At 53.5% G+C, this 18,177-nt stretch overlaps 1 protein-coding gene across 2 annotated transcripts in view; it reads left to right on the top strand.

Moving 5' to 3' along the window:
- The window catches only part of OPHN1 (oligophrenin 1), a 50,759-nt gene that overhangs the window by 7,983 nt on the left and 24,599 nt on the right, over positions 1–18,177 (top strand). For both annotated transcript variants that reach the window (XM_071569215.1, XM_071569214.1), the window contains exons 2-4: positions 7,387–7,482; positions 11,238–11,299; positions 12,771–12,842. In XM_071569215.1, coding sequence (XP_071425316.1) covers positions 7,387–7,482; positions 11,238–11,299; positions 12,771–12,842 — 230 coding nt within the window. The remainder of the gene's footprint in view (positions 1–7,386; positions 7,483–11,237; positions 11,300–12,770; positions 12,843–18,177) is intronic.

Genomic DNA, 18,177 nt, shown 5'->3' with positions numbered 1-18,177 from the left:
TCCTGCCCAGCTCCTGTCCAGCTCCTGCCCAGCTCCTGCCCACTCCTGCCCAGCTCCTGCCTGCAGCAGCGGCTGCGGGGACGTGCCTGGGAGGGCTCAGCGGATCGGGAGGTGTCTCTGGGGTGTTGCTGTGCTCTACCACGGAGAAGAGCCTGTTGTTTTCGTGGTTGTTTTGCCATGTCCGTCCTGCCTGCCCAGCGGGAGCCGCGGCTCTCGAAGCACACCCTGTGCCGGAGCTGTGCCAGGAGCTGTGCCAGAAGCTGTGCCGGAGCTGTGCCAGGAGCTGTGCCAGAAGCGTGCTCAGCTGTGCTGGGAGCACTGTGGGTTTGGGCAGCCCAGCCCTGCCCCTCCTGCCCTGCTGCCCTCCCTGACAGCTCGCACCAGTGGAGCTGTCACTGGGGAGGTCTCAGGAAGAAACTAGATAATTAGTGATCATTTAATCCATTGGAAGGGAAGAGTACGTCCTTGTCCCCAGAGCCTGTATCCCACATCACTCACTCCCAGTTTTCTCCAAAACAGACCAATATTCCCCAACACTCTGTTGTCCTTCCAGCCTTGCTTAGTTGCTTGGTGTTCTGCTTGGGTTTGGGGCTGATATGTTGCCAAATGTCCAAGCTGTTGGTGAGGAGACCCATGGTCACCTTCTGCTCCAGGCAGCCAGGAAAGCCCCTCTGTGTGTTCAGCTGCCTTGAGATTCAGTGCAACCTCAACCCTTGCCTGCTCTTGTGGAGCATGGCAGGTTTGGCACAGCCAGTTTCCATCAGGCAATGAGAGTGATAAGACAGGCATGAGGAGTATATGATAAGTGTGAACCACTGCTGTGTTAGTCCTTGGGTTTTTAATTAAAGAGTAAATAAGAAAATAAGCCAGTCAAGCAAGTTTGGGTATTTCCTATAAGGCTGGCTGGGCAAGGAGGAGTATTTATGAGAATAAAAGGTGAAGTTTAGGACAGAAAACAGAAACTGGGTGGCGGGAGGGTGGGAGGGGGTTGTGTGAGTGGAGTTGGTGGTCCAGAGAGCAGGTAACCAGCTTGCAGAGCAAAAGTCACTGTGTAGGGAGAGATTCTGAAAAATGTCTTTGCATTGGGAGCACAGCCTTTCTCTTCTCCCTGGACGGGACAGGGAAGAGGCAGGTTATGAATGACTCAGTTAATGAAGCCCTGATTAGGAGAGGTAAATGTGTGACAGTGTGAGACATTCAGTAAATTCCTTTGCAAGAGATTTTTAAAGCACAGCTAAATATAGCAAGCTATTTTCAGCAGTTTGTGCCCAGCCACTTACTCCTGGCAAGTGGAAAACTGGTGTCAGTGTGGGAAAAATGGCCTTTGTCCAATGTGTCAGGATTTCTGAGTCCCCACAGAGCCTTCAGGGCACTTGCGGACGACTTGCCCTGGGTCAGTGCCAGGCACTGCCTGTCCTGGGCCACTGTAACTCCCTTCTGGTGAGCATCTCTCCTCTGTGCAGCAACAGGAGGGCTGGATGCCTGCAAAGATGCTGGTGTGGATTTGGGACTACCTAAAAGGCCAATCGGAATGTTGATTTATTTCCTCACTTGAGAAAATCAACATGTTTTTGTGTTTGAGGAGCTGCAGAGTATTTGGGAGTGTTCTGTGAGTCAGGGCTTGTTACTGCTGACCCTGATGGCACATCTGGGCTCAGCCAGGGTAGCTCATGCCCTTCAGAGCTGAGGTATTTTGGTGGGACAAAGATTGGGGTTTCATGCAGTTAGTGCACATGGTGTAAATCCAACAGCTCAGAGTAAACTCCAGCCCCTTGGCCAAACACTTTGTCTGTTGGCTCCTAAAGCTCTGCTGAAAGGACAGAGAATCCCTGGGTAGCAGTGGGTCAGGTACCAAGGCCAGAACCTCATCTGTGGGGTGTCAGCAGGGATCAACTCCATCTCCTTCAGGATGCAGCTCGCTGGGGAATTCTTTGGTGGGAGTTGGTAACAGTGAACACATTGTTTTCCCCTCAGGGTTCCCTGCCCTCTCTCTGCATGCTGGGGGAAACTGGCATTTCTCATCTTGTGCATGTGCTGTGCACAGCCCTCCACAGGGGAGGAGAAAATGGTCTCATGGTAGGGACCATTGGGAGGAAATGTGGGTGTGTCCTCAGCTGCTCTGTGTGAGGATCTTTCCCTGACAAAAACAGATTTCCAGAGTTCAAATCTAACCTGAAAACTTACCCTTGTCTTAAAATGCTTTTGTTTAAGGATAGAATTAACTTTTGTTGTCTTTTGTTTGCTTATTTGAGAGGAAAAGTGTGTGGCTGGGTTAAACAGTCCTGTTTTCAAGCTGGAGAAGAAGAAAGCAAAATGCAAAGATGGAGCTCCTGCTCTGGTTATTTGCATTGCCACAGCTCAAAGCTGGTTTGGGTTTTCCTTCTTGATTCCTTATGAGAATCCCCATGAGTTGCTGAAGCCATGACTGAGTTGCTCCACGAAGGGCACCTGGCACTGCAATCTGTGGGTCGGGTGGATGCAGAAGTTTGGGAATGGCTTGTTCCCCCATGGAAGTCTCTGCTGGCTGCTCTGTCCCAGGCTGGGAGACCCGTCAAAGTCACTTCCCACCTTCTGGTATGGTCTGAGACATTCCATCCCTTCCTGGGAACAGGAGATGCTGCAGCAGCTGAACCCTGTTCAGCTGTTCATGCCATTGTTGGATCAGGTTAAGTTCAGGACTGCCTTTGCTCTGGGAGTGATTCTGGCCAGTGATGGTGATTGTGATGAGGTGTGCAGGGGTTACTTTTATTTTGATTTTTCCTCTTTAATCTGCAGTGTGATGCCCAAGGAGCAGCATGTGATGAGGATTAGCCACAAGGCTGCTGACCCCACTACCTGCTCAGCCCCTGAGCTTCTGAAGGAGCAACAATTCCACCTGGCTGTGTCCTGGGAAGAGGCTGTACGAGCTGCTGCACAGCTGACCAGTGTCATAAAAGCAGGGGCTCTTTGGGTGTGGATAAGGGGTGTGGGTGCTGGAGCCTGGCCCTGACTGGTGTGATGTGCACACTGCCCTACTCTCCCACACAGCTGGAGGTGTTCTGTTGGCTTTTAAAGTATTTATTTGTAAAAATCAGACTGCTCTCTGCACTTGTGTCACACCCCACGTCCCACTGTGTCCCTCTGGTGTTTAGTGAGACAGCCCAAGTACATCCCTCCTGTCCTGCTGCAGAGATCCTGCTGCTCCCTGTAGCTTCACTGCAGGATTGTTGCTGCCACTGTTTCTGTGTGCTCAGGGACATGGTTTCCTCTCCTGGGAACGGGGACCATTGCAGTCACAGAGATTGTGACCTCTGAGTTGCAATTAGCAAAGCTAATTAAGGATGTGCACCTGTGACACCTCAGACATCACAGACCCTTGTGTGGCACCTCCTGATTCTCCAGCCACGTCCACTTGCCTTGGCAGTGTGAGGGGGGTGCAAGGCTGTGTCCCCCACAGCTCTGTCCTGTGGTGGTGGTTTCCTGCTGGTTTAAATTCTAAGCACTGGGGGGAAAAGCAACAGCACGGGCTGGTTTGGGGCTCCATTTGTGTTTGTGGTTTGCCAGACACCTGTGGCTGTTGCAGTGGTAGCAGCACTTTCTTGGTTGTGGTTTTTGGTTACCTGTGGTTGCTGTGAAAGGTTGAAGTGAGAATCCTGCTAGAACCTTGCTGAGCAGACTGTAGGCACGTCCTTCCCAAGCTGCCAGCTCTGGAGGTGTGTTTATCTACACATAAATACAGCCCCAAGTTCTCCATCTGTCTTCTGAGGCTGGCACTGCTGCTGGTGCTCCTGCCCTGCAGTGGGGGGGACTGTGCAGGGATGGAACTCCGTTTTTACTAGAAGAGTAAATTGTTGTGACCATAAATGGTGAGAGCTAGCATCACATCCTGAGGCTGGAAGGAGGAAGAGGCCTTGAGGACTCCTGATGGAGTCCATTTTGGTGTGTTTCCATGGAAACAGGCTGAGCTGCACCAGGAGCAGAAAGGGCCCTTGGGCTGTTGGCAGTGCTGAGCCTTGGCATGCTGCTCACAGGGATGCACCAGCTGGGAGCATGGCTTTATTCCTTCAGCCTGAGGTCCTGGTGCTGGCAGGGCAGGACAGGCTCTCCCTCCCTCCCTCCAGGCTTTTGGGGATGCAGAGCAGGGGTTTGGCACCCGAGTGTTTGTATCAGCAGGGAGAACATTTCCAAGTGTCTGTTAAAACAAGGGAGAATATGGACTTATCTCTCCCAGCATGGGATGGAGCCCCTATTTCCCACACAGCAGATCTCTTCCTGCCAGCCCCTTCCTGTGGTCAAGCTTCTTTCCTGTGGCCATGGCTCATCCCTTTCTGCCTGGCCCCCCTGCCTTGCCCCATCCCTGGTATCACCACACCACTGTGCAGGTGCCACTGAGGGAAGGGGTTGTGTCCCCCCCAAGTGTCTCTGAGCACTCCTGGGGATGGTCTGCCCCAGGCCCTGGTGCTGTCCCTGTGCTGGGCCCTGCAGGGGCACAGCCCCTGGGTGGGAGCACTCTCTGTTCCTGCACTGGGCACTGCTGCAGCAGCACTGACTGTCAGCCAGCCCCGTGCCATGTCCCAGGGAACCCCCAGAGCTGTGACAGCACCGTGGCAGCACGTGGGGCTGTCCTTGTGCCAGCACACAGGGGCTCTGTCAGCAGCCGGTGTTCAGCCAAGGCTCCCTACATGTAGGAGCCCAGTCACGTTGCTCTGGAGGAGCCTGGTTTCCATTAAGAACTGCTCAGGAGCCCACCAGGCATGTGCAGTGCTGGCTCTCCTCTCCCTCTCCCTGTCCCTCTCCTTCTCCCTCTTTTATTCTCATCTTCCACAGTTGTTCCCTAAGGTAAGATCTGTGCTGCCCCAGGGATGTCCTTGGCAGCCACCTGCCTTCAGCTGCCCTTAGCTCTGGGGTGCCACAGTCACCACTCACGCCCTCCTTCTGAGGGCAAGGATAAGGATGGCTTCCCAAAATGAAAAAATTCCTTGTCCCAAGTGCACCCAAACTAACTATGGGGTGTTCATTGTGTTTTTCACTATTAAACTGATGAGAGCATGTGCACCTGGATTTCCTTCAGCTGGACATTTGGCAAATAAACTTTCAGGCCAGACACATTTTGAAAGAAAAATGTAACTTAAACTATATTGTTTCTTCTTTTCTGGTTAAAATATACTATATTTGGCTTTTCAAACCCTTCTCTGCCCTGGCCCTTCTGCCTGTTTCTGTGAAAGCCAAGAAGGCAGGAGCTTGCCAGGCCATTCCCCACTGCAGGGGCTGAGCTTTGGGCTGGCATGGAAACGTGGCATGTGGAGACCCTCTGTGCCCAGCAGGTGACACATGTGGGACCTGCATGTGCTGCCACGCTCCCGGCCCATGGGGAGTGTGCCCAGAGCTGCCCAGTGCCTCGTCACCTTCCCCTGCCAGCACACATGGGGGGGACAGATGGACAGACGGACAGATGGACAGACAGACAGACAGATGGGTGCTGGCCAGGGGTGCTGCGATGAGCCACCTTGGGTGCTGCTGCTGTTGGTGGGGCTCAGGGACCCCCACTGGGCTGGGAGGGGTGTTGGGAGGGAGAGATTGAATGTCACCCGCTAAGAACGGTGGTGCAGGGGCTGGATGGGGCTGCAGCAGCGTCAGGATTGCAGAGGAACAAAGAAAGATCCCCCTGAGCAGCAGCTGAATGAGCCTCTGGCCCAGCCTGAGCAGCGCTGGCGGACTGAGGGGAATTATGTGCTGAGGTTTTCCATCAAGTCAGTGACATCGTTCTGTGTGAGAGTTCACCCATTTACGTGCTCCAGCCCTTGGCAGCTGGGGCTAAATAGCAACATTCAGGCCTGAATCTGCTCATTCAGGAGCCAAGGTCTGACCCATTGGAGGGAGTTGCTGAACAAGGCTTTTGAGGGAGAAGTGGGGACTGTGTGCCCTGAGCCTGCTCTCCTCCCCATGCTGGGGGCCTGGCTGTCCCCCACCCCTCCTGTCTGGGGGCCCTGGGGAGGGCTGTGGAGCCTGGGGTGCTCCTGGCCTTGGGACAGGGAACTGAGCAGCTTGGGGACCTGCCAGGATCCCACGTGGGCCACTTGATTTCTTTTCCACACCATCCATTGTGGTGTTGTCCAATTTTTCTCTCTTCTTCACAGCAGTGCTTCAGAACACCCCATGACTGCAACTGTGGTGCTAAGTTCTGTGTTAAAATTAAAAAAAAACCAAAACCACCCATGTACACCAAGGTTTTTAGGCAGGAATTGCTGTCCTGGTTCAGCAAAACAGGGCTGGGAGCTGGTTGCACATTAACACTTGTGCCATCACATCTTCACCACTTGCAGCTTCCTGAATTTCAGAAAGTGCTTTCTCTGGGTACCCCCAGAAAGGAGTCCAGCCTGGGACTGTGCCTATAGCAAATTAGGGAAAATAGTGATGTAAAGCAGAATATAAAATTATTCATTTGCTTTTGTTCTTTTGCCTACGTGCTATTCCCTGAGGTCAGGCAAGTGCAGCCTTATTCTCTTTCTATGTTGGGAATTTGCTGTTGGAGAAGGACTAAGCCCCAGGGAGCAGCATGTAGGTCGGTGCAGGAGGATGTGGTTGGTTGGGTGCAGTGTCACCGGTGCTGTCCCTGGTGGGTGACTGGGTTGGGCTCTGCTGTGCCGTTGGTGCCCCATCCCAGGGCTCCTCCATCCAACGGCGGGGCCACAGCTGTGAGGCACCCGCACAGGATGTGAAGGCACAAAGGATCCTTTGGGCCAGAAACTTCTCTGGAAGGTCCAAAAATATTTTGGACTGAGCCACAGCTACCATCAGGCCAGAGTGTCTTTGCTTTCAGCCCAGATGGTTCCTCAGCAGTGGTAGCAGCAGGTGCCTGGGCGAGCCCAGCCAGTCCCTGCTCCCTGTGCCACTGTCCCTCTTCCCTCAGGGCCTCTCTGTGCCCGTGACCTCAAGGAGGGACAGTTATTTTGAGTCCTGCCTTTTTTCTCACATTTATTTTCTGACTCTGCAGATTTTTCTCCCTTACAATGAAACAATTCCTGTGAACAGTGGCCAGGCTGTCTGACAGCCCCTGTGCTCCAGGCAGCTGTGCTGATGCATGCAGAGCTCCTGCATGTTTTCCTGCAAGGGAATGTGTCAGTGTCTCTTCCTGTACATGGCAGTGCAGTTGTTCTGCCGTGAAGTGCATCCATTAATGCTGCAGAAGCTTTTTCAGGAGATTAAAAACCATAAACCCCCTGTGTCTCTGCAGCCTCTGAGGGTTATAATGCAGCAGCTTTTTGTGCAGCGCTGAAATTCCTGATGCCTATGGATTTTCCTAACCATCTCACTATGGTTTTGTTTCAGTCAGGCTAAATTTCTAAGACCTGCAGCCTCTGTAGAACTGTTGCAGAGCCCCCAGCTGATTGCTCTGTCCTTTTCCAGGGTACTCCTCGGCGGTGCAGAAGTTCTCCCAGACTCTGCAGTCCTTCCAGTTCGACTTCATCGGTGACACACTAACAGATGATGAGATTAATATTGGTGAGTTCTCCACTTTTTGATGCTGACTTTCAGTAACTGGAACGGTCTTCCTGTCTAGGAATTAGCCTGCCTGATAGTTTTTCAGCAGCCTCAGGAACCGGATTCCAGGCAGCTCTTCCACAGCCTATTTTATGAAGTTGAACAGTCACGGGTCGAGTTTCATATTCCCAACTGGGCAGATACTATGTGAAGGTTTTCCATGGCTCCAGGCCTGCTCCATGCTGCCAGGTGCTGGGGAGGAGGGAGGCAGTGTGGTGCTGACCTACCAGCCAGCTCAGCTTCCCAGAGCTGCCAGCGGAGCCCAGTGGGTGCTGCTCTCAAAGCTGCCTTTGCTCTGCTGCACAAACTGCCCCACATTGCAAAGGGACTGGGCTGCAAACTGCTGGCAAAAAGGATTCCTGGATGTGCCTGACAGGGAAAACAATGGCCAGCCTGTGCCTCGGGCAGGGCAGCCTGCAGCAGTGTGGGGCTGCTGCTCCCTGCACATCTGTTTGGGGATTACTGAGCCCTGCTGCATCCCAGCCCTCCCCTGGCACAGCTTGGGGGGTCACTCAGCGGCCACTGCCCCCGGAGCTGAACTGGGGGCCCCAATGCCCCAATCCCAGCACGTTTCACATCAGGCTGCTCTTGGCTTAGGGGCTGGGTGCTGAGGGGGTGACTCGCTGCAGGAGGGACAGCAGGGCATCCTCCACCCCCTGAGGGTCTCACCCTGCCCCATGAGACAAAACCCCTGGGGCACCTGCCTGGGCTGAGGGGCTGGGGCTGCCCATGGAGGGCACGGGCACTCAGCAGGTGGGGGCACAGGCTGTTTGCCATGCTGCTCTTGGGGGCTGCACAGAGGGGAAAAGAGCAAAGCAAACCAGCTTTTGTCAGGCCGTGGTTGAAGAGCAGCCACAGTGGGACATTGCTGATGTCAGGTCTCTCAGCCACCATCGGAAGGGGAAGGAAGTGGAGCCTGTTCCTTGGACTGTTGTATTTAAAGCCACGTGAAGCAAATTGCAGGCTGCCCCTCCAAGGCTGGTTTCCTTTATGGAAAGTCTCTAGGTCAAACATGCTGGAGATGAATCAGCCTCCAGAGCTAACAACAGCAGAGGTGCTGAGCTTCCAAACACATCTGAGTCAGAGAGGGGAGAACACTGCCATGGAAATGCCCCTCCTGGGAGCAGAGAGGTCTGAGGCAAACAGCCACCCAAGGAAAGGAGTGTCCCTCCTCTTAGCTGGAAGGGACAAAGCTCCAGCGGCTGAGCAAGACTGCTGGGAATGAATGCAGAGGATGAATGGAGGGATCGTGGGCGAGGAAGAGCAAGAACAGATCACAGCAGATATAAAGCCCTCCGTGTGCAAGGAGCACATTTCCCTTCGGTTTTGCTGGAGAGTATTTGTTTTGCTTTTTCAAGTAGAGGTCCCTGTTTTCCCCGTGAAGAAGCCTGGGCTGTGTTCCTCCTCCCACCCAGGCCCTGCTGTGCTCCCTTGCTCCTGACACAGCAGCAGGGCGTTGACGTCTCCGTAGCAGCTTCCATCTCCTGCACGGGTGCCAGGGATGTGCGTGGGAGCACAGAGCTCGTTTGATGTGCAGGATATGGGAATGAAGCAAAACACTCCCAGGCACTTCTTATGAGCTGCAGAGAATGTGTTTGGGTTGTAAATAAATTCAGCTAAAGGTGTGTTGCTCTCACTGTGTGGGCAGAGAGCAGCTGGGCACCTGTCTGGGTGGCACTGGGGGCACTGCAGGTGGCAGTCGGGACACTGGGTTGGTGTTGTCTGTCATGAGCAGCACTTTCCCCCAGGGATGTTACTGGTTACAGACACACCCACGTTATCCCGGGGCTACAGCCCACCCTGTGGTCCCCTCTGCAGTCCCTCCACTGTCAGTACACAGGATCCTTCGTAGTTGAAGGGAGCAGTGAAATGGCATGGCTTGTTCCTCCCTCCCAGGCATGGGAACCTGGAATTCTCTGTGTGTGTGCAATGCAGAGACAAACTCAATCAGCTACTCTGTGACTGCAGCCAGGAAACGTGTTCCTGGGCTCTCCCTTAGCAAAGGGGAAAAAACAGCTAGGGAATGTTTTAGGTACTGACATATTCCCTGTAAGTTCAGGGCTGAATTCTCTTTCCCACTGTGACAGTTCCTTTCCTGGCTCAGGCCACCAGTGTCCGTGTGCTCCAGGTTTCCCACTGTCCTGGGGAGCCACAGTGACAGCCACATGTGGCCCTGTGGGGAGTACAGAGAGCCATCAGCCACTGCATTGCTGAGCCCCTGCTGAAGGGGAGCTCAGAGGATCCCAACTCACCCAGAAGGGCTGTTGCAGCTGAGGGCCTGTGTCAGGAGGCTGCAGTCGTTCCCTCTGGTGTCTGTCTCAGAGCTGCAGAGTGATTCCTCTCATGCTGGATTTTAGCAGGACAGGCACCTCTATGAAGGTGCCACTGTGGATGAGGGGACAGGCCCTCAGCTTGCACAGAGAGCACAGGAGCACCCTCTGCTCTGAGCTGTGGGATGAGCCATTCCTGTCCATGTCTCAACTGTACCCCCGATGTGCTCCCTCCTGTGCTGCCTGCACAGCCCAGCCACAGAGAGGGAGGGTGTGAGCTGCAGGCACAGAGCTCTGGGGGTCTGACAGAGCCATTCTGTGCTGTACAGGGTGAGCGTGGGACCCACCAGGCACGCCCCACACTGCTCTGAGCAGGCTGGAACTGTGGGAAGCTTTCCCAGCTAACTCCAGGTAGTTCCCAGGTGCAGTGGGGCAATCAGGTTGCTCCCTCAGGCATCCAGGGCACAGCCACACTGCTTGCGTGGGCAGATGTTGGCCCAGCCTTGCCTTGCAGCCCAGAGAGCCAGAGTTTGCAGAGCACCTCAGCTCAGCACTGTCAGTGCTTTGCTGCTGAGAAGTTTCCTCCCCTGTGAGAAATTCAGCCCCTTCCCAAAGTCTCCTTCGGTGGGCAGGGACAGGAGCTGTGTGTTCCCTCTTGGTGTAGGGAAAGTCAGTTACCCCAACCTAGTCTTCTTTTTCCCCAGGCTAAATTAGTCTTGCTTCAGATGGTTAAAGGAAAGCTTTCTTGCTATTTTTATTGTAGTTGGACTCCAACTGCTGATCACTGAGATGCTTTTTTTTCTTTTCTAACATTTTTGGAAGAGGTGTCAGTGTCCATGACCATTTCTATACCTGCTGCCTTTCCCCCTGTACATGGACTTTGTGCTTCCTGTGACCTTGGTCATTCCAGGCCTTTTTCATTTTACACACTTGTCCTAGTGAGCACCTACAAGTCTTCCTGGGCCAGAGGTGCCAGGTGCATCCCAGTGCTGCCAGTGGCTGTCCAGGTGGGACAGGCAGTCCTGTCCTGCCCACAGCCCCCTGTGTGGCAGAGCCTGTCCTGCTGCTGGCCCTGGGACAGTGACTGTCCCTTTCCCCTGTTTGCCCCTTTCCCTGTTTATCCCTTCCCCCTGTTTGCCCCCTCCCTGCCACCTTTCCTAATGACTGCTAATTAACATCCTCTTCCCTTCCCAAGGCCTTCTCTCCCTCATTGCTCTGGGCAGGAGACCCTCATCTCCTGTTCATAAATAAATACCTCTCGTGGCCAGCTCGCATGTGGCTTTGCCTTGTCCAGTTTCTGCCAAAAGGGGCCACCTCTTCTCTGGGTTTTGGCAAGGCTTTAGCCAGCCCTGCTGGACATGCAGCCCCCCTGGGGTGTCCCAGTGTGTGTCCCATGCTCTGGTGCCACATCCCAGCTCCACTGACCAACCTCTTCCTGTCTTACAGCTGAGTCCTTTAAGGAGTTCGCGGAGCTGCTGCACGAGGTGGAGCTGGAGAGGTCCATGATGGTAAGGTGGTCAAAACTGGGCTCTGTCATTCCCACCATGGTTAAATGCCAAATTGTGGCCATAGCACCTCGTGCCTTGGTGTGAGGCTTCCAATTGATGGGAAGCTGGGAGCACTGGGAATGGTGTGCTTTGTACCAGGTCTGGTCCTTGGTGCCCTGAGCACAGGGGAGGCACTGCCTGGGGAGGGCTGAGGCTGTCCCAGGCCATGCCCCAAAGCTCTCTGGTGTGCAGGCAGTCCCAGAACTCCCGGCCCAGCTCCTGGATCAGGCTGGCTCTGCAGAGCCACATGTGTCTGAGCTCCTCACCAGCTGGTTCTGTGCTGAAACCAGGTGTTAAAGAATAAGAGGATGTGGGTTTGCTATGGTTTTCCTTGGTGCAGGCAGGCAGTGCCCCTGTACCACTGATCCCCTGGCCATGCCAGCCCAGCTCCTGCAGGGCAATGCCCTGCCATCAGCCTCCCGCTGCTGTTTGCCCTCTGCCTCTCCAGAGCTCCTCCAGAGCAAGGGCTGGCTTCCCCTCTCACTCCTAATTCCAGGAAAAACATCAAGGTTAGGCTTGGTGAAGAGCTTGCAGCATGCCAGGAATGTGCTGCTTGGCCCTGTGTTCCTTTGCCTCATGCAACTGTGGTTGCTCATGCCAGGCTGGGCTGGTGTCACAGTGGCAGCTGTGCCAGGGGGTCTGTGGGCAGGCAGGGAATGGCAGGAGTCCGGGAAAGTGTGAGATACTTCTTTATTATTAATTACAATGGCTCTTTGGCAGTGGGGGAGCAGTGGAAGGGTTTGTTTCAGGGATCATGGGTGCTGTCCAGCTTTCCAAAAATTGTGTTTCTTGCCCCCCACTCGTAGGAGCAGCTGTTTGCAGCAGCCTCCTCAGGAGGTTTCATACTCTCACCATGTTCATCCCTTTAAATTCCCTGAAGAGTGTGGTGTCCTGTCCCCTTCTCTTCCCCTTTCCCTTCTCTGGTCCTTGGGACAGAGCCTGTCATAGAAGTGGGCATGGGAAGAGATGGCAAGTTGGTCCCCTCCAGCTAGAGGGGGGCTGGAGCCAGTGATAGAAATGGGTGAGCTTTCCTGTGGATTCATGGAAAGGGAGTGCAGACCATGTCCCAGGAAAACATCTCTCAGACATGAGACAGGAGTGGAAGAGACACGGGCAAGCTTTCCCTTTTCTCTAGCTTGGTCTGGCTGGATCTCAGAAGAGAAGTCCATCATTTTTGAGATCAGGATGGGGACACCCACCATCATCTGCAGGATGTCCCCAAAGCCTCCTGTGCCATGGCTGGGGGTTGCTGGGTGTTATTCATGGGAAAGAGCAGGTACAGATGGGTTAAGTGACTTCACCTACAGGCAGAGAAGTTTGCAGTCAAAGACATTAAAATCAGAGAGTTCTTGGCTTCTAGTCCTGTTCAACCTCTGCTTAGGGGAAAACTGATCCATGTCCTACAATAAAGTGTTTTTCCTTTGTGCTGTAGGTGCAGAATGCAAGTGATTTACTGATCAAACCTTTGGAAAACTTCCGGAAGGAGCAGATAGGATTCACCAAGGTAAGGGTTGTTTATTTTTTCTTTTCAATATGAACAGATTTGTTTTCTATTACTGTGTCTGAATGCAGATTTTTCTCCTGTTGTGAACAAGCAGACAGTTGCTGTACTACGTTCTGACTTCAGGCTCTCAGAAACTCCCTGTTCAATGCTGGCTTTCAGCTGCTGGCACGAGGGTTCGTGCTGTGACTTTTAGTCTGATTTTTCAATCATAAGAGGCTCCAAAACCTTTTCTGAATTCTTTGGGTTCTCTCCTGGCCTGATTCCCGAACTCTCTCCGTCGTGAGCAAGGAGTGCTTGTTTTGATCAGGAGATCCTGCTTGCTGCTTTCTTTCCTCTCCTCTTTGTTCATTCAGTGCTACTGAGAATAAAATACTTTCTGCAGAGAAGTGTGTGGTAGAGGAAAGGGAGGGAGGGAAGGAGGGAGGGAAGGAAGGGGAGAGAGCAGCAGAGGCCAGCAGGGAGAACCTGATTTTAGTCATAGGGCATTTGTTATGAAATATTTACATAAAGCATCTAATGAGTCTTTCAGTTGGACCAAATTTTTAAAGAAACAAACTATAAAAAGTAAATTCTGCACATATGGAGCAGAAAAGAGCATTTTTCCTGTCTGCTATCAAGAAATCGAGGTTCCACATTACTCGGCAGCAGCTTGAAATGGGGCTGGATCTGACCCAGCTCCGAAATGGAGATGTTTTGGAGAACACTTGAGGCTTGGATTCAGCCCAGCCCATCTGGAGGCTTTGACGTTTAATAAATACAGGGTTTGAGAAGAGATACTTGATCACCCTCTGCCCTTCGCCGTTCCCTGCACCGCGGGGTGTGTGGAACCCTCTGAGGAGCCACAGCCACAGCCCCTGGTCTCGTGTCCCTCAGGCTCGTTACTGCCCAGGGAGCTGAGCTGCCTCCACCCGTGGGCCGAGTACCCCCTGTCCCACTCCAGAGTGGCTGTGCCAGTAGGGGTTGGTGCTGTACCATGGCAGCAGTGGGACCTGAGCACTGCCAGGGACTGCCCTGCCAGCCTGCAGCCCTTCCTCAGCCCCTGCAGACAGGCAGGACCTCGGGTGGTGGCAGTGACAGGACACTGCTCAGAGCAGCTGGAGGTCAGGGAGTTGTGGGTGGCTCAGAGGTCACCGTGGGTTGGCTTTGGGGTTTATTTCTTGTGAGGAATACAAGGAGCAGAGGGGGTTGTGCCGTGGCTCAGCCCCAGTGCTCCATGCAGGGGCAGCACCTTGCACCCACCATGATCAGCTGTACCCACGCCACAGGGATGCACAGGGAGGTACCCACTGCTCCCAGTGCTGCCCCACGGCCTGGAGGGGATGTGAGTCTGGGAATGAGCCTCAGCCACTCCAGCCCCTTGCCCTCACCTCCAGTGATTCCCCAACAGGAGCCTGTGCCACTCCACTGGCCCAAAGCCCACGGGCTGCACCCTCAGGGGTCGCTTCAGGCACAGAGCCCTCTGCCACCTGCCAGCCTGGGAGCTCCTCTGGGTCATCCCCATCACAGGGCAAAAGGTGTGAAATACAGACAAGGCTCTTCGCAGTGGGGCTCTGTCAGCACAGATCCCTCCCTGACATCACCCCATGGGTCCTTCCTGACCCACACCAGGGGCACAGGCCAGGGCCAGGCTGTGGGACAGGCTGGAGACATGACACAAGGAATTTGTGCCCTCTGCTTCGCTTCCGTATTTGGGCAGCGTCACCTTCTGTGAGATGTTTTCTGTTCCCTGTGTGAACTGCTGGAGCCAGATAGGAAGAGCCCTTGAATGGGGGCTTTGTGATGCCTCTGGCTGGAGCACAGCCAGTTGGTCTGACCAGCACATCTGAGTCTGCATTCACCCGTTTTCCTGGGATGAATGGAATCTCCTTGGGCAGAGGCTGTGCTCCCACACAGGCAGCCCCTGGGCTGTCACTGGGACCCCCTCCAGCCCCCTCCCCTGCCACAGCCCCGGGGGATCCCTGCTGTCCCCGTGACTTGCTGATCGATGCGTGTGTGTGCAAATGTCACAGACAAAAGGGAGCATCCAGGACCCCCTGAGCTGACCCATTTCCCAGCCCTGGCATCTCCATCTGCTCGAAAGCCAAGGAGCTGGAGGGGGTTTGTGTCAGGGAGTGAGCGTGGAAAGGAGCCAGCACACACAGAGGAGCCCGTCCCTCCCTCTCCACAGCCCTGGGACTCGGCTCCAAACTGCAGGGCTGGGTACTTTGGGAAGAGCCTGGCTGCACTCACTGAGCTGAGGAGGATTTGAATAGGAAAAGTTTCATTCCAATTCCAACTTGGAAGGAGGCAGTTGGTTTTTTGTTGTTTTTTTTAAAAGAGAAAATCAAAACACAAAAGCAGAAGCACAAAGCAAACCAAAAAGTCAGAGGGGGAAAAACTAGTTTGGATGCACTGTAAGGGCAGGAGGAATGTTCACTGTGCTCGGGGGTGGCTGAATAGCTGCAGTGTTTGCCTGAAGTTCTTCCATAGGAGATAATGCATTCTCAAAGGACTTAGTTACTTCTGTTATTAATTTCACTAATTATAATTTTAAAAGAAAGGGAGGACAGTAATTTCTACTTGCTTTCATCTCTGCAGTTGCAAGGCCTAAGGAGCATTTCAGAGAAACCAGTGGGTGAGGGAAAAACACCAGGATAAAGAGAGTGTGGTTGGATGGAAATGCTCTTTCTATATCCCTCAACTTGACTCGTTAGAAATTATCTTTTATGAATGGCTGATGCCTCATAAGGATGAGTTATGCTGATCCTGCAGCCACTGACCCTCCCCCTGAAACCCTCAGGTGTGTGTGGAGGTGGGGGCTTCTGGCAGGCAAAGCAGAGAAGTGGCCCTGTGATACGGGATCCTTGCTTGCCTCTCCCTCTGCCTCTCCTATGATGGGAATTTCAGAGGATCCTAATTAACACCTGATGGTTAGGGGGCAGTTTTGGCAAGTCCTTTTGCCCCTTTTCCCCCCTGGTCAGCTGGACCAGGTGGCTGCTGAGGAGTTCTGGCATCACCAGAGCTGGATCACCTGCCCCTCCAGGCAGCCAGTGCTTTCCCAAGGGCTCCTGCTCATCCCTGGTTAAAGCCCCCAGTGTGGAGCTTTCCCAGAGCACCCTCCTGCCTGCACTCCTGTGGAATCTGCTCCGTTGCTCCCAGTCAGCAATAAATGGAAACAGGGTGGCTCTTGGACTTGGCAAATCATAATGAGAAGGTGGTACTGCCCTTTCCTGAATATTCATGGGAAACTAATTCATGCTCGTGTTTCCAGATTGTGCTTCAGTCTGGGTGATTTTTTCTGTTGTTTTTTGTCTTGGCTCACTCTATTCAGCAGCCAACGAGCTGTTGAAGCCTCGGCTTGGCAATCAGAGGGATTTGTAGGTCATCCTTCTGCTGTTCAGTTATATGTTAATTAGCCAGAGTGGTAATGATCTTAGTGGCCCAAAATGCTGTACTGTGCTCCTTTCTCACATGGTATCTGTCTTGGACATCATTTCCAATCCCTTCAATCCACAGAAAGAGCTCAGTGCTGGGTTTGAAGCCAGCTCTGCATGGCTGAGGGATTTTAGGACTTGGTGCTGGCATAGCCATCTCCTCTGAGGTGGCCACAGGAGTGGTGTCACTGCAGCCCTGCAGCCTGCACTGGACCTTCCCTGCACTTCGAGGCCTTGGGTTTGGAGGCTCCTCATGATGGAAATGGAAACAAGCCGAGTTTTTGGCTGTGTTTGGTGGGGCTTTGGTGGCCCAGACAGCCCAGGAGTGTGGCCCTACAGACCCAGAACTGCTGCTCCACGAACGCTCTCACTGCGCTGGGTTTGGGTTTGCTGATCGGGGTTAGTCACAAGGGTGGTGGTTTGTTTTGACAGTCCTTCCTGGCCTCGCCCCCGCAGCTGCAGCACTGCTTAAATTAGGATTCACCCTTGGAGGACTCTGCTGCTCTGGATTTGATGTGGATCTGCTGTTCTGAGGTGTGAAGTTGCCAGCACAGAGTCACAGTACCCGATATTGCAGGGGGTGATTCCAGAGGAGGCACTTCCCTTCAGAGGTCTGGTAATTCCAGGAGCTGCGGGGCAGGGGGTGTAATTGCTGGGGTGGAAAGGTTTGCTGTGCTGAGGCTGCCCTGCTCCAGACAGTTACATATTGAGCAGGAGTAGTCAAATCAGTGTCTTTGCATTTCCTCATGGTAATTGTGCTTTCACAACAGCCATGTCAGGACTCTTGTGAGAGGAGAATTCCTCTGCCCAGAAAGGCAGCTGGCAGGAACACTTGTTACTGCTACTGGGAGCCAACTTGTTGAGCCCAGGTATGGGTTTTGGGAGCCCCCAGGCATCCTGCCACGTAGCACACCCTGAGAGACAGGAGTAGTCTGTGCTGGGGGAATAGGGAAGCGAAACTCCATGGCTGGGGAAGCTGCAAACTGTGCGATCACAGCTGAATTCCTGAGAAAGATCCCTGGTACCAACTGGTCTGGCTGAGTCCATCTGCTCTGATTTGTGGTGGCACTGGTGTATGTTTGCATATCCATGGATTTCTGAGGGGGGGCAAGAGGGCAAGGATTTCAAGGCTTTCAGGAGGTAGGTGTTGAAAGATGCCATTAACTCCCAGGAAGCTGTGATTTCCCAATTCTGCTTTCCACCTTCTTGAGCTTTCCAAGGCCAGACAGAGGATCTGGACATCCTGTGTATACCCTGCAGTTTGTATACACCAGTGCTCAGCTGCTTGGATCTGGCACTGAGGCTGCTGCCAGGCTGGAATTTCCTGATTTTAGCAATTTAGTTGCCTCCCAGCAATCCCTCATGGCTCAGTTACCATCTGATGTGGCTGTTTGTCAACCTGGGCTCTACTCGTGGGTGTATCTTGATTTCTGAGTCCTCCATAGTTTCCCAGTCAGTGCAAGGCAGGAGCTGACAGTCTGATCCTCATCCCCACTGCTCCCTGCCTCCTCTCAGGGCTTCCTTCTGCAGTGTCTCTGGTTGCTCTTGTTCCTTTGTGCTCTCCTTGCACCGCTGCTGGCAGGGAGGTGAGAACTCCCCTCCCACGTGTCGCCCACACAGGCATCTGCTTTCCTTTGCTGCTCTTCAGAAACACACGGGAAAAGCTTCAGAACAGAAAATTGCCAAACTCTAACAAACCTTCCCTTGACCCTGATGTGTCTGATATTGATGTGTTTGCCCAGTTCTTTCTGAGCTGAGCACATCAGCAGATGGTGAACAGGGCTTTGATATACGAGTATGTCTCAAGTTTACTGGACTTGGAAGAGATTGAGAGGGGGAACAGCACCTCACTAGGGGGCTTTTGCCAGGATGGTGACATGACAAAACACTTCTTGTGCCACAGAGTGTTGCCAGAGCTGGGT

This window comes from Pithys albifrons, chromosome 14 (genome assembly GCF_047495875.1).
Source record: "Pithys albifrons albifrons isolate INPA30051 chromosome 14, PitAlb_v1, whole genome shotgun sequence".
In the NCBI taxonomy this organism is placed as follows: domain Eukaryota; kingdom Metazoa; phylum Chordata; class Aves; order Passeriformes; family Thamnophilidae; genus Pithys; species Pithys albifrons.
This window is presented reverse-complemented; position numbering and strand designations above follow the sequence as displayed.